Source organism: Paralichthys olivaceus, chromosome 22, assembly GCF_024713975.1.
Source record: "Paralichthys olivaceus isolate ysfri-2021 chromosome 22, ASM2471397v2, whole genome shotgun sequence".
In the NCBI taxonomy this organism is placed as follows: Eukaryota; Metazoa; Chordata; class Actinopteri; order Pleuronectiformes; family Paralichthyidae; genus Paralichthys; species Paralichthys olivaceus.
The window spans coordinates 7,710,504-7,726,654 of NC_091114.1; the positions used below are offsets into that span (position 1 = coordinate 7,710,504).

Genomic DNA, 16,151 nt, shown 5'->3' on the forward strand with positions numbered 1-16,151 from the left:
GCTTCTCCAACCTCTGACCAAACACACTCTTAAATCCACGTTAAGAGACCCACTTTACGTGTGTGTGTGTGTGTGTGTGTCTAGTTAGCTTCTGTTTATACACACATACAAGCTGTCTCACACTCACACACACTAATGGATGCACACAGGCATACAGTCATGGCTTTGAGACACAAACCGTTATGACCTACATGCCCAGTGGGTCATCGTTAAGCCAAATAGCACACTCTGACACCTTTGAATGCACACACACACACACACACACACACACACACACACACTTTCTCTCTCTATCTCACTCTCTCACTATTTTTGTTTTTGTTCTCTCAACTTCCTCCATTCCCCTTCCACCCTATGTCTCTTCCTTTTTTATCTCATTCTCTAACACACACACACACACGCACACACGCACAGTCCCCCCCTCTATGAGCCTGTTATCCCTCTCTGTCCGTTTGTTTCTCTCTGTCACCTTGCCCTCAGCTATTCGAGTATACTTCTGTTGCTCTCTCACACCCCCATCTCTCCCTCTCACACACACATAAACACACTCGTTCTCTCTCTGTCTGTCTTACCCTCGCACTCTCGTCCAATCTGTTTCTCTCCCTCTGTCTGTTTCTGCCTGACGTATGTTATCTGTTTCTGAGTGTCTGTTTCCCTTTGACACTGTGGGCCTGGTAAGTAGCCTATAATCAGTGTTATTTTTAATGCAACTGATTCATAGACTGTATATACAGGTGAACAACGTGTCTCCACTTCCTCCCACTAACCAGAAATGAAGCCAAAATGTCCCGGACATGAACGCGGCTGCCATTTGCGCATTTGGAGTGTGTGCAGTGATGATCGGGTTATGGACCCGTGGTAGCGAGGCCGGGCCGATACACAGACTCAGCGAATCGTGAGTTAGTCTCAGCTTTCAATCGGTTCCAATGTTGATGATGCAGAATGAACTAAGCAGTATTTTGTTTTGTGTTTTTGCAAGGAGAATCACACCGTGCTCATAATCACACTCTTTAAAAGTCAATGTTGAAACATATTCCAGGTACTTTTACTCCTCTACATATATCAGCAAATATCTGTGTTTTCTACTCCACCACATTTTTACAATGATTGTGTCACATGTTCACATTGTTTTTCATATTTTTAAATGTAATCAATCATGAGAATTGGTCCAGTAATCCAATCATAGAAGTTACGTAACGTTTGACCCTGCCTCTTGCACAGAAGCATCGCTGGCAAAGAAGAAACACCTGAAATGGATTCAAAAGAGAGTTTCTGGTAGAATCTTCTGCAGCGTTCCACTGTTGCATTAGGGACACTGCACATAGGCCACGCTGCAAATCATTTCACATTTAATGCTTTAAGTAAAGCAGAACAGTTAATGTGGTACTTTTATTTTTATTTGTGTAACTCTCTGTGGTATCAGAACTGTGTGCGACCCCTCTCACATTATGCACAGTCATCTGAACCGTTGTTAATATGAAACTATTGATTAACGCAGCTTTAACTTGGCCTCACATGCTCCATCACCTCTGACTTGTTTGTGGCTTTTCCTGGATTGTGCTCTTCTTCTCTTTACCCGACTATTCCTCCGTGCCCTGCTCTGCCTCTTTCTGCTCTTTTCTATTTTCCCTGCTTTTTCCAACCCCCCTTCTAACCCCCTGTCTCCCCCATCACTCTCGCCATGTAAGTAAATCAATGAACATACACTTTATGCCATTTATTGATCCTTTTTGTATCTATCTGTCCTCACCCCCCTCCTGGTCTTGCCCTCTCTCTGTCTCTTCACTTTCCACTCTATACCCGTTTTTTTCCCCCGCATCCTTTTTTCTCACATTTTTTTTTGTCTCCCTTTTGAATTTATAATCTCTTTTCACCCTCTCTGTCTCTGTCTCTGTCTGTCCCTTTCTCTTTCTATCTCTCGCTGTGGGATATCCTATTTATATGGCTGGCACCTTCATGCTTCTACTGAAGTGTGTGTGTGTGTGTGTGTGTGTGTGTGTGTGTGTGTGTGTGTGTGTGTGTGTGTGTGTGTGTGTGTGTGTGTGTGTGTGTGTGTGTGTGTGTGTGTGTGTGTGTGTGAGAGCGAGAGAGCGAGCGAGCGAGCGAGAGTGTTTGATGTTGGTCTAAGTGGTTAACATAATATAGGCCCTTAGAGAGATGACGTCCCCGCACACACACACACACACTTTAACACATTTGAACACATTTTGGGGTTTTTTGGTTCGGCCTCTTTGAACATTTGTGCTTTTTAGTATTCTCAAGCTTGTGCAGCAGATCCATGTATTATCTATCAATTGCATTCTCCCACTCTGACATTCACACACACACACACACACACACACACACACACACACACACACACACACACACACACACACACACACACACACACACACACACCTTTGTGGCTCGACAGTCTTCCTAGAATGACAAAAACCTGGTATTATCTTTTGTTATTTATTATTGCAGATGGAGCCATCATTTCATGACCTCGCCGTCTCTCGCCCTCCCCCCCACTGCTGCACGCTTTGTTTGTTTGATTTATTCAGACCTCTCTCACTTTCTCTCCCTTTCCCGCCCTCTCCTCCCGTCTGCATGTTTATGTTTATGCAGACCCAACTCCCTCTCTTTTTTTTTCTCTCTGTCACCATCTCTCCCCCTCTCTTTTTTTTTTTCTATCATTCACTCCCTCACTCTGTACCCGTGTGTCCAGCTTTTGTTACCAGCCTCGTTTCCATAACAACTGCGACCTTTCAGTCACTGCCTAACCGTTTTTAATCAGAAGTAGAGAAAGAAAGAGATGTGATGAGACAGAAAGAGAGAGGGGGGGGCAGGGAGGCGGAGGTGTTTCAGGTGATGCATCGGATGGTTTAAAATAATGATCTTCAAAAAGAGATAAGAAGAGAGAGCAACCGAATTAAGCGAGGAGAGGAAAGTGGCCCTGCAGGTCTCATAGTGACACATTCCCTGCAACAGGTAACGAAGCACTGCTCAAGGTCAAGTATCCACTTCAGTGTTTTCCTGGAAGCACAATGTTTCTGTGAAGTTCATTAGTTTTAATGAAAGCTTGTGATCAACAGGGTATTTTTCTTGCACTGATTTAAAATCCATTTACTCTCAAAACTTAATATATGCAGTAGAATGCTGTTTACCTTCATGTCGTAGTCCAAGGGTTTTACTTACTGGTTGAAATTCAGTAATAAACTGAAATCACACTCAATGGAGTGCATACCTCTGCCAAGGCCCATTTTAATTTGGATATGCACCAAACTGCATTGACTCATAAACATCAGTCTCCTGAAATATGTTTTTCTTATAATATTAGAGAAAATGAAAAATGCTCATTTTCTACCCCTCCACAACATTTCATGGGATTCTGTCAAAGTAGTTTTTGAATAATCCTGTTAACAATCAAACAAGCGGAGGTAAACATATTTATTTAATCATCTTTTCACTCATTTTGCCAAATGTCTAACACATATATCACCTGTAGATCTATATGCAACTTAAAACATATTTATTAACAGTAGTAGATCTTTTGTAGAATCAGATTAGATTAGACTACTGGTGATTTGTTATTAGTTTAATTATCAATATCATGCACAATATTACTTCCATATCACTGACTTGTATTATCATTGTCATTATTGATACTTTAGTTTAGTTACTGTTTCCCGTAACTTTGGTTCTTTTAGACACTGGTTTTACTGTATTTTAAAGTTCACTCTTTATAGTGTATGTTCACTTATCATACAGTTTATAATTTTTTTTATACTCAATACTCTGTTGTATAATTATCTTGTTATCTATTGAATACTGTAATCTTTCCTTTGGGAATAATAAAGTCCATCTTAACTATTTTTGTTAAAAATACAGCTTTTGCAACAAAAAAACTTTCGACGTGTGAAGATACTGTAACTGTGTGTATTTTGTGTGTGCTGTATCTCATAGTAAATTCCTGTGGTGAGATAAACCTGTTAATGAATGACCACCTCCCTCTCAATGGTGAATGTACAGTGACAGACCCTGCTGGACCTTGAGCAGTGGACATGGACAGCAGGGGCGGATCCAGGGGTGGAGGGGGCTCACTGGCCGAGCTGAAATCTGATTGCCCCCTGAGGTGCCCCTGTCCTGTCAGTATACTCACTAATCACAGTGCTAACATTAATTATAACAGTGTGTTAATTTAAAAAAATCTTTTTTGAAGAACACAATGTACAATTAAGGTATATTCACTAATGCATGGCTTTGAACCCAAGCTTTAGAGGTAAAAGTAAACGTGCGTCTCTCTGAATCAGGAATTTTGCATGGATGTTTAACATATAACAGGTCCCTCTGTAGCTGTGTCCATGCAGAGGACCCAGTCTACACCTGGTTCACGCAGCCCATTCCAAAATTAAATGGTCTGGTCTACCTATTGCGTCACCAGCTTGTCCCGCCGTTACAGCCGTTGCCTAGCAACAAAGCTAAAATCTTGTTCGGTTGATTAAAAATGTTGAAAAAGTGTACCGTTAGCTGTTCGGTACACTGTTTGACATTTTCGCCTCACTTTCTGCCACCATTACCTCTTTGAAAAACATTTCTGAAGTGCGATGAATCATGGGATATGTTGGGCTGGGACAGACTCACCCTGTGGAGCCTTCGTTGCTCAGGGCTGGAAGGACACATTTGTCGGCTGCATTGGTCGAGCCTTTGAATTGGTAATATAGTCGCACCGCTGCGACACAACAGGCCTATGAATGCAGCCGGTGAACGATGCAGAATTGAGACACAGCTTGTGTAACTTGTCATCAATCAAATTTGATTTGTATAGCTCATAATCACAAGTCACAATTTGTCTCTTAGGGCTTCACAAGGTGCAACATCCTCTGTCCTTAACCCTCAATAAGAGTCAGAAAAAACTACCAAAAAAATCTGTTAATGGGGGAAAAACATAAAAACCTCTGAGAGAGCCAAATGTGAGGGATCCCTCTCCCAGGACGGAGAGAAGTGCAATAGAAGCCACGTGCAACTGAACACATCAGCAAAATAACATTGATTGATTAGAAGAAACAGTTTGTAACATAAAGATAAAGTCGATGTTTAAAGTATTTGTACATGTAGAATATGTCTGATAAAGATGAAGGGAGCAGCAATGACAAATGAGTGGCCCCTGATGTAGGAAAAGAAATCTGCATCTGGATGACAGGTGATGTTGTTCATGTTTCTACTGTAAAGATCTGGTGAGCAAGCAGCAGCCATCTGTAACAAACTGTTGCTGCCAGGAATTATCCAAAGAGTTCATTTGAAATCTGTGAGAATGACTCCAGTGTGTGTGTGTGTGTGTGTGTGTGTGTGTGTGTGTGTGTGTGTGTGTGTGTGTGTGTGTGTGTGTGTGTGTGTGTGTGTGTGTGTGTCATGCCAGCATGGGAGGGACCGGACCGTCAAGTGGACACAGCTCTCGCGCTCGCCCGCCCACCGCGCGCCACCCCACTCCACACCGATGGCAGCAGCGGCGCGTGAGGATGAACACGGGATTGTTGCGGAAGCAGAAAAACCCGCACAGTGACACAACTCGTGAAGAAGAGGTGCGTGAAGGTAAATAAGGGGGGGGGGTCACATTTTGGGAGAGTTGCGGAACAAAGAAGAAATAAAAGAGAAGAGAGAGAGAGAGAGAGGGGGGCTGGTTCCGCTCTGAACGCACTGAGCTCCAAAGCCCGGCCGGTGCCTGCTGAAGTGACCGAGGCAGAGTGCGCAGAGAGCGGCCGCTGGTAGTGGAAGGCTGCGGGGGTGAGTGGACACCGCTGGAGCTCCTGTCCGCGCCTCACAGTGAGTTCTGTTTATTCTTCTAAAGTAGCTTCATGTGTGCCAACATCCGTGTGTGTGTGTGTGTGTGTGTGTGTCCGTGTCCGTGTCCGTGTCCGTGTGTCCGTGTGTGTTTGTTGCTCTGCGACATTAGTCCACCGCTTCCAATTAGTCACAGGACGCCACACGGGCGCGCGCGCACGCACTCGCACACAAAGTGACAGCTCGTGCGTGAGAGCAGCCACAGTGGATTCCTCTCGCGTGGCAGAGCCGGCAGATGCTGCCACGCGCAGGCTTCAGACATTTGTTATTTCATTCATTCATTTATATAGAGAGATAGATCATGCAACAAATAGAGAATAATCCTATAAATAACTAAATATGAGTTATAGATAATTAGACAGATTTATCGATAGAGAGATAGATAAATAGCTAGAAAGAAAGAAAGAACAATATAACCTAATACCAAAATAGTGTAACATGAAGACAATAATCCTACTCTAAACAGCTATAGCAAAATAGCTATTAGCAATTAGATAGATGGATACATTGATTGATTGATTGATTGATTGATTGATTAATTGATTGATTGATTGAACAATATAACCTAATCGATATCAAAATCATAGATATAGCTGAGTGACCTATTATACACCCAGACAGATTATTGAATATTTTAGAAACACAGAGTCTACTTCCATGATTTGTATGTGTATTTACATGACAATATGTTGATATATTATTATATATGTAATATATAATAAAAGTGTGCAAATAGTCCTAAAAGCCCAATATTTTTTAGATTAGAGATGTAAACTGTTAGCCTCTGATTTTCCCTCTTTTGGCCTATGTCTTGGTCACATGTTCCGTCAACACATAAACCCAGATTAGAATTTGGGGAAAAAAAAGAATTTACTAACACACATTATTTAATACCAGTAAGTTGTGTGTGTTTAATTCAGCGCTCGTCCCCCTCTCCTGTCCGCCCAGTGACAGCTCCACAGCTGTCCAAGTGCACCGTCCTTAAATCATAATCTAGCGGTTAACAGCTTTCGTTTTTGGTTGCTGGTTGTGTGTTTGTATTTGGTGCAGCTTTCCACTGGCTTTGAAAAGCTAATCTGTCCCTGATATAAGCGCATTGGCCGGCTCACCATCTGGGCTGTATTATAGTGGAGAAGAGAGGGCATTTGAATAATTGATATTTAGCTATTTATAGGAGGATTATTCTCTTCATGTTGCATCAGGGGACCTATGCACTGGTCTATCTCTCTATCTGTCAATCTATCTATCTGTCCATCTCTCTATCTCTCTATCTATTTATCTATCCATCTATCGATTGATCTATCTATCTATCTTATAAATTATTATAGCTTTCAGTGTAAATCAAGTGTGTTTTAATTCTGTGTTTGTGTACCCGCATGTTCCCATTTGCTGTAATTTTGTCCGCTGACTGCACCTCTCTCAGTCTGTCCTCACATCTGTCCATTTTCATCATCCATCCAGCCATCTCTCTGTTGCTGGATGAGTAGTAGTGTATCCATCTGAAGTGGATTAGGGGTGTTATCAAAGCTAAGTAGGACTACTGTTAACACACACACACGAACACACACACACACACACACACACACACAAGGTTGCAAACGTACATGCTGCTCTCTCACTCCATTTCACTCCCCAAGGACCATTGACCATTGTTAGCCCTCCCTCAAGCCTCTTTCGCTTTTGTGCGAATGTGTATGCATGTGTGATTTTGTGTGTGTGGGAGAGTGTGTATTTGATGGTAAATACTCTGATCAAACAGTGCTTAACAAGCTGCCCGAACTGATAACAGAGGGAGGAGAGGAAGAGAGGATGAGAGAGGGATAGAGAGGAAGGAAAGGGGGGAAAGGGGCGTCCAGAGGGAAAGGAGGTTACGTACTGAAAAAAGAAAATGGAATGGGGGATGTGTGTTTTTGAGCTTGGTTAAATAGTGAAATGAACTAGTTTTACAAGCTTTTCCAGGTATTGTAGGTAAACCATGCAGAATTAAACACTAAAATATCCAATAACACTAGAGCTGTTCTTAATGTTCAGTGATTTGTACCCTTTATTTATTATACTCAGTGCCAGAATCCACACGTTTATTATTGTATATTACACTAAGACCTTTGATGTGGCTCTATTCGTCCATTTTATTATATGTATTTTTGTGACGATGATGCTTTCTTAGACACCACATCATTGAGAGAAACAGGAAAGACAGCGTAAAGAGACCAGGCTGATATGTGACAAAGATCATGAGCCAGATGTTAACCTACTGCTCCACCAGCACATAGCCCGGTCCCCGGTCGGCTGACCTGCACTAACACCCTTCCCTGTCTTCCATCATTTTTTGATCAGAGCTGCAGTACTCCATTTCAAGTCTGAAGGACTGGGAGGAGAAGATCACCCTTTCGTTCCTTGTCTTAACTTAATTTCACTGGTGTTCTCTTTCACAGTGTGTGCTTATATATTTTTCAGCTGTATGCACGGACGCCGCAGATCATTCTCTTCAATATTAAAGTGGAAGTGGTTGCGTCCTTCGATAAAACTGTGACCTGTTTTGCTGTCCAGGTGAGCAGAAGTCATGTGCCAGACATATGATGCATTTATTCTTTTGTGTGGTTTTGGTTGCCATACAGAGTCTTTATATTAAATTATTTATATTTCATAGCGCAGAAAATTAAATTGAAAACTAGAATGGCTCTCAGCAGAGCGTATATCCCCACCAGGGCCCAAGATACCCTTAAGTCAATCAAGCTGCACCAAATTGGAAACACCCATAGATATCAGTCCACTAAAAATATCAGATTTATTTCATCAAGATCCATGAATTAATTCCCGGCCAATCAATTTAAAAAATGTCCTGTGTCATCATGGTAAAGAAAGTTACAAGATTCCTGGATCCGAGGCCTACTATTTAAAGGGTTATTTTATCATTCCACTACGTTTTGTTGATATATGTTCAGTAGTAGGTCTACTTTATATTTCAGAACTTTTAACCCCTTACTCTGCTCAGAGACCCCTGAGATCAGAGAATTAAATGCTGTTAAAATCCCAAAGATCCAGGCTTAAACCAAAGGGGATCATGTGTTTATGGTTTTAGCTCCTCATGGTGGAAACTCAACATCAGAGCAGCATAATCACTGCCTCAGTTTAAAAAGTGGTTGAAATCATACCTGTATAGACGGATGTATTCTTTTTTTTATCTTTTCTGAGTTGTTTTATTATGTTGTTGAGTCGGATCTAGCCTTTTCTATGAATTGGTAACTTTTATTGTACTTTGAAAAGCACAGAGTTTTGAAAGGTGCTACAGAATTGAAATTTATTAAATTTTTATTGTACCTTTTTTATAATTTAGCGGAAAAACAAACAAACAGACAGAGGTAGAAACATAACCTCCTCGACAGAATTAGAAATTCAAACCCACAGAATCAACTGTTATCAATTTCAGTTTCTTTAAACTGTTCACATTGATGTCTCTGGATTATCTAGACTGACAGGGACAGGGCCGCTCTACCTGGTGAGCCCCACATATAGGTTCAGTTCCACCCAACTTCTTTGCGGCTTGTCCTCCCCCATTCTCTCTCCCTGAATCTTGTGTAGCACAAAAATGTTTTGCCAAGTAAAACCAAAACTATCTGCATGACTACAGAGAGACCATCACAAAGTAAACCTATTATTTGTAATTTTGCTGAACTGGCCACTCAAGTGTACTCGAACCAAGTTGTACCAGTGAAATTGTTGCACGTAATTGGTTGCAAAACACTCAAAGCTTCTGCAAAACAACTTAAACTTCAGCAACAAGAGTCATTATTGTCTGTCTCTCTGTCTCTCTCCCTCAGCGATGGATTCACCCACAGATCTTTTCGGTGACTCTGCTTCCCAGATTCATGCATTCGCTCCCACTCTCAACTCCACAGACCTCCCCGGAGTCCATCCTCAGCCTAGCGCAGGTCGACCTCCTCCTGCCTTCAGGCCTCCCAGCTTTCCCCTCATTCACCACCTCCATCAGCCAGGGGGAGCATCCAGGAGGAGTGGAGCACAACTCAACACAAACCTGAGCACACACCGACACCTGGAAGACAGAGATTTGGAGGAAGACAGGAATGCACAGGTGGAGCGGGGGATTGAAGGACGAGAGAAAGGGGTCCTGGAGGGAGAGGAGAGCTTGCTGGAGGTGAAGAAGAGGCACAGTGATGCCGTTCTTGCAGCAGAGTGGAGCCAAGATGTGTTGAAAGTGAAGAGGATGAAACTGGAGAGTCGGCAGAGGGATGGAGAGGCTGATGGAGAAGCTGATGAGGGAGGGAGGAGACACGTGGGAGGCAGGGAGGGGAGGAGACGAGAGAGGGAAGAGCTGAAAGAGCAGCTGGAGGAGGCGAGAGAGAGACTGCAGCTCCTGCAGGAGAAAGTATGGAGGGCTTTTGGGGAAAAGCACATGGCAGAGGAGGAGAAGAAAAGGAGGTGCAGGAATGGAAACAGAGGAGCAGCGGATGGAGATGTGGTGATGATGGAGGAGGAGGACATAACAGATGGGATGTATGATGAAGAGGACATTGACGATGGAGAGACTGAAAAGGAGTCGTTCTCGCTTCTTTCTGTTTCCCCTTTTGAAAACTTCCACACTCAGAGGCGGAGAGACGAGAGGCAAAAGGAGAAAGAAAGGAGGGTGGAGCGAGGAAGAGGAGGACTGCACTTGGAGGGCCTAATGGAGGGAGCAGGGTTGTGGTTGGATTGTGGAGGACTGGTGAGAGGAGACTGGGATGGAGGGATGGAAGATGAGGGTGAGGAGGGCGGGCAGAAGTTCGCTCAGGCACTGAAGCTGGAGCTGGGCAGCGCCGTGGCCCGAGTCATCGACCGAGTTCTCCGCCTCTACACTGAAACGACAGATTTCACTCCTTCCTCTCCGCCTGCTGCCATCTCCTTCCTCCCATCTGATGTAGGCAATGACGGAGGGAGGGAGAGGGGAGTGTGGATGGGACTGTTAACGAGAGGTAGAGGGGAGGAGAAGACGAGGGGTAAGGAGGAGAAGATGGGAGGGCAGGAGGGAGAAAGAGAGAAGCAGCTCCAGAAGATGAGGAACGGGGGCGTCGAGGCTCAGGGGCAGCTGCACCGCAACGAGCCGTCAGATCTGACGATGCCATTGGCTGTTCAACGTTCACCGGACATACGGAAGTCTCACCCACTCCTTGGCCCACCTCTTTCCTCCCACCTGAATCCCTCTCACCCAAACCTCTCCCTCCATCACCCATCACTACCTCGCCCTCCTCCTCTCTCTCACCCTCCCCTCTTACCTCCAACCTCACAGGCCAAGGACCCCTCCTCCTCCCATCCGTCCTCTTCCTCCTCCTCTTCCTCCTCCTCTTCCTTCCCCGCGCCTCCCCCTCCTCCTCCTCCTCCCCCTCCTCCTCTCCCTCTCCCACTGCTGCACTACTCCATGCAGCAACTCTTCTCCCGCGCACTCCACCACACACAGCTCCCCCACATGCCTCCGCCCCGGAAGGACTACCTAAACACTGATCCCTTCCTGGAGTTCTCTTCCCACCCCTCGTCCCACCCCTCCTTCCCGCCACTCCCCTTGCTCGGCCACCTGGACCCCGCCCTCGCCAGGCACGCCCACGGAGGCAGGGAGAGGGAGAGGGGGATGAGAGGAGGCGGAGGGATGGACGGAGGAGAGCTCTACCTGACAGCTGGGGGAATATCCTTTATTGTGTCTGTTTGTGTGTGTGTTTGCATGTGTGTTTGCATGTGTGTGTGTGTGTGTGTGTGTGTGTGTGTGTGTGTGTGTGTGTGTGTGTGTGTGTGTGTGTGTAATGTGTAATGTGTGTATCTCCTTGACTGGCCTCATGTATACACCCAGGAGGGCTTGTCTCCCTGTCATCTGAAGAAAGCCAAGCTCATGTTCTTCTACGCACGTTATCCCAGCTCCAACACTCTCAAGACGTACTTCCCTGATGTCAAGGTGTGTATGATGGAGCAGCACTTTGTCCAGCATGGAGCTGCATTTCATTCAAACCCATGTTTTACCCTTTACTAAACACATTTTTACAGCTCACCATGCCACCGTTAAATGGAATCTATGGCTTGGACACTTTTAGTTTGACTGATTCAGACAATATTCATGCTTTTACAAAGATTTCATGACATTATTTAATGACATACTATATATTGGATATAATGTATAACAGTTTACTTTAACTGTGTGAATTTCACTATGTAACTGTAAATTTTTTAAGTGAAAAAAGTTACATATTTAAAAAAGGTTTAATTACTTTCAACGAAAACAAAAAATATAATGGGATAAAAAAACTATATAAAATATATATTAGTATCCATAACCAATGCATTAAATGTAATTTTACTGATTATACTGTGCATTTTCCAGCCATGTTAATGTGACTTTAGATGGACAATTTAATCAGAAATCATACAACTTAGAAGGACAATCTGTCCATAACCATTACTGACACTCTCAATAAACAATATACTGTAGAGTCACTGCAACCGATGAAGTGCAGGGACTGAAATAGAGAATACACAAAGGGGGTATATCTGTAAGCCTGTAGATTTGTAAATGTAATAATAATAAAATTAATTATAAGAGAAAATATTATAAATAATAGTAAGTAATAGCAAGAAAATATATTAAAACTTTACTTTGAGGAAATGGTCAAAAATACATTACATGTAGTCTTTAGAAATAAAAATTGTGTGCTGCAATTTTTTTAAACATATGATAATACCAATATATTTACTTTATTTCCAGCTGTTGCTGTCAACCAGCCTATTGATATGTGACTCATAAAGAGTGTGGTCATAGAGGTGCTTGTGTCTTTTTAACCAATCACAATCCATAGTATGATTCTCAGAAAAAAACAGAAAATAATATTTGGTTTATTACGATGAATGTTACAGGGTGGAAATGTAACTTTTTGAAATCAAACTGACGAGTCACTGTTGATGCTGAAATGAATTCAACTAACGAGCCCCAGCGCTCTGCTGCTGTCCTGAGCCGCTCACTTCTTCCCCTGCTGTTTCCCTGTTCACTGTCTAGTTTAACCGCTGCGTGACCTCCCAGATGATTAAATGGTTCAGTAACTTCAGGGAGTTCTTCTACATCCAGATGGAGCGCTTCGCACGACAGGCTGTCCGCGACGCTCTCACCCGGTGGGTTCAGCCTGGCACTGGTTCATGTTAAACTCATTTGCTGCAAAAAATAGTCCACTGCTCACACGCTGGTGCTGATTCTGTTTCATTTATGCATTTGATTCTGTGCATTTGTTGCCCTGCATATTTGGACATTTGTAGAAATGTTTTTACAAATTGCTAAATCATTACAAAACAGTTATTTAATGTTCTAGCTTTTCCTGTTTTATGCAACAGAGTGAAGCATCATGGTTTACTCCCTGATGCAGCTGTGCTTCATCACTTTTTTCCATTTTATCTCATAGTTTTCATAGAGGCTGACATTTGTCATAGTTAGGTTAATGTTAATTGTGACACATTGATTAAAGATCATTTTGAATTTATTTTTGAATGTGTTAAACAGAAAACATATATTTTCTTTGTAATTATTAGACCAGTTTAATTTAAACCACTGTGAATGTAGAGGTAAAAAATAGTCAGTTAATAATTCCTTTAACATAAATGTTAATTATAAGTCATAGAAATTAACACTATTGCAGCATGCATTTTTGTAATAGCTCAATTAAAATGAATTTGCTCTCCGTGTATTCCAGGGAAGGAGCACCTCGTCTGAGCAGAGAGACTCAGCTGCGAGTGGGCCGTGACACGGAGCTGTACCGCATCCTCAACATGCACTACAATAAAAGTAACATCTACCAGGTATGGACTGTGTGTGGACTTCAGCTACATATTTGTATTTATGCATATCGTCCTTGGATGGCTGCTTTAAGCCTCATAGTGCTGCAAGTACAGTGCATTTATTTCATGGAGTGGGAACCTTGATTTTTCTTTAATAGCAGAAGGTCAGAGCATTTTTTGTGAACACAGGATCACCCCAAGGTTATATGTGCTATGTCATCAATGCTTTATAATGTATATAATAATTTATCAATAGGATGTACAAGCTCTAACTGCTGTTTTAAATGAAATGACCTTCTAAGGCAGGCTAACTTGCATTTGAACATGTATGAAAATCACTGGTGGAGAAAGTACTCTAACATTTACCTGAGGATAAGTACAAATAAATAGACAAAATTGCACTCAAGTAAAAAGGAAATGCCCCACAGCTAACTTTTCTAGTACGTACTTGATTGTGTACTTAAAGTATTTAGCAACAGTCTACTTCATCATTAACAGTGCCGACTGTATATTCGGTTTAATACAAGAATAATACAGACTGTCATATTAATGAAGAGGCTGCAGATGATGCTACTGAAATCTGTGGATCAATTCCCCTCTTGTTATTGATTACTTTTAAAAATATGAAGAACAACGTGAACCACAGTGCATTGAAGAAATGTAGTGTGGTAGAAAGTACAGATATTTGTGGTGGAGAAAAAGTACCTGAAAATAAATCTACTTAAGTAATCTACAGATGCATGAAGAATGTACTTAAATACAGTAACTAAGTAAATGTACTTTGTTACATCTCACCACTGGTGAAAATTAAGCTCTTGTTTAATGTATCCTGTCAATGTGAACTGAGTTTAAACCGAATGAAGAAAATAGTTCATATAGAAGCTCACCTCAGTATTTATTAAATGTTAAAATAAATAATAAAACATGTTAATTATCAAAGTTTAGAAATGTAAACTTTCTCCGTATGCAGATGAAGTTTCTATCGTGTAGAATGTTGGCGTCATATCAACCTTCAAAAACAATGTGGCCCGTACGGGGATCGAACCCGCGACCTTGGCGTTATTAGCACCACGCTCTAACCAACTGAGCTAACCGGCCATGACGTCGCCAGGCATTGAGGCAGGAACTTACCGTTGTCATGGAAATGACTGTTCTTTTTAGATTGGATATATTTTCAGTAAATTAATTTTCATATTTAATTTCAACACACACGAGCGTTGGGATATTAATCGTATTATTGTTTTTATTCTGCTCAATTTTTCATTGTAACTTTAAGTTTCACTTCATGATGATGATGATTGTCATCATCATCATTATTATTATTATTATTAGTAGTAGTAGTAGTAGTAGTAGTAGTAGTGGTAGTAGTAGTAGTAGTGGTAGTAGTATAATTGTTCAATAACCTGCATGAACCTCTATGAAAACTGAATAAACTTGTTTTGTCTTAAATATACATCTACGATCTTCTAAATGTGAGGGGCTGTACACAATAAAGATGAATGGAGCAGTGGAGTAGTGTTATATATATATGTTTATATATATATCTGTTTATATGTATCTGTCGTAAACGGTGTTTTATTGTGAAGTGTGCAGGCTTTATTTTGCACCTTGTGATGTGTGTATAGTTTTTTCCAGCAACTCAGGGCTAAAAATGTTGGATGGAAACAAGTCGCACAGCAGAACATAAGTTTATATGTTCAGTACATCAGAGTATTTTTGACAATTACAATAACAATATGTTGCTTTTATATAACAACGTAATATTAATATTACAAGTAAAGATTGGAGTTGACAGGAGACACATTTTCCTAAAATATAACTGGAACAGTTTTTTTCTATCTCAGAGTGTGTGCATACGTTTCCAGTCCTTATCTGTAGACGCACATGTATGTTGCCCTTTGACATCCAGATTCCTGTGTGCAGGTCCCTGAGAGGTTCATCGAGGTGTCCGAGGTGGCTCTGAGGGAGTTTTACTCAGCCATTTGGACTGGCAGAGACAGCGACCCCTGCTGGAAGAAAGGCATTTATAAAATCATCTGTAAACTCGATAGTCCCGTGCCGGACGCCTTCAGACTGCCCGGCTGTCCTGTCGGCTGACCCAGTGGACTGCAATGATCTGGTACAAAAGCACAAATTCATGCCCAATCACAAACAAACTGAAAGACGGGAACAACATACAACCATATACAAACCGTACAATTCCAGACTGTGAGGAAACATTTGAACAGTTTGGTTCCTCATAATTCATTCATGTAGAAAAATAAAACTCATTTAGGTGAATAAAATGTTGTTTGCGTGACAGTGTACAGGAAGCGACACACGTGGACTGTAGCAGACTGACACACTCGCAGCCCTGTGCTGTGGATGAGTCTTGTGACTGCACTTATCAAAGAATGGGACCATACCATTGAACCGGTATGAATGGACCGAGCAGGAGTTCCCTCTCTTCCAAACGTTCTCCAGCCATCAGTTGGATTGTGAAATGATAGAGCTGCGACTCAGGTTTGATAACACAGACAGGTTTT

The 16,151-nt window shown here is 42.1% G+C and overlaps 1 protein-coding gene and 1 non-coding gene across 3 annotated transcripts; one reads left to right on the forward strand and one right to left on the reverse strand.

The window, feature by feature from the left end:
- The first annotated feature begins 5,404 nt into the window (after positions 1 to 5,404).
- Positions 5,405 to 15,871, forward strand: prox3 (prospero homeobox 3). 2 transcript variants are annotated; one of them, XM_069518816.1, is made up of 7 exons: positions 5,405 to 5,808; positions 8,284 to 8,376; positions 9,648 to 11,500; positions 11,651 to 11,764; positions 12,857 to 12,969; positions 13,542 to 13,647; positions 15,550 to 15,871. In XM_069518816.1, the coding sequence occupies exons 3-7, from the start codon at positions 9,650 to 9,652 to the stop codon at positions 15,721 to 15,723; spliced, it is 2,358 nt and encodes a 785-aa protein (XP_069374917.1). In that variant the 5' UTR covers positions 5,405 to 5,808; positions 8,284 to 8,376; positions 9,648 to 9,649; the 3' UTR covers positions 15,724 to 15,871. The 2 variants fall into 2 exon arrangements, with proteins under 2 accessions (XP_069374917.1, XP_069374918.1); XM_069518817.1 differs by having other exon boundaries at positions 11,657 to 11,764.
- Positions 14,651 to 14,724, reverse strand: trnai-aau (transfer RNA isoleucine (anticodon AAU)). Its single transcript has one exon. It is a non-coding gene; the product is annotated as a tRNA-Ile (tRNA).
- Positions 15,872 to 16,151: the final 280 nt, after the last annotated feature.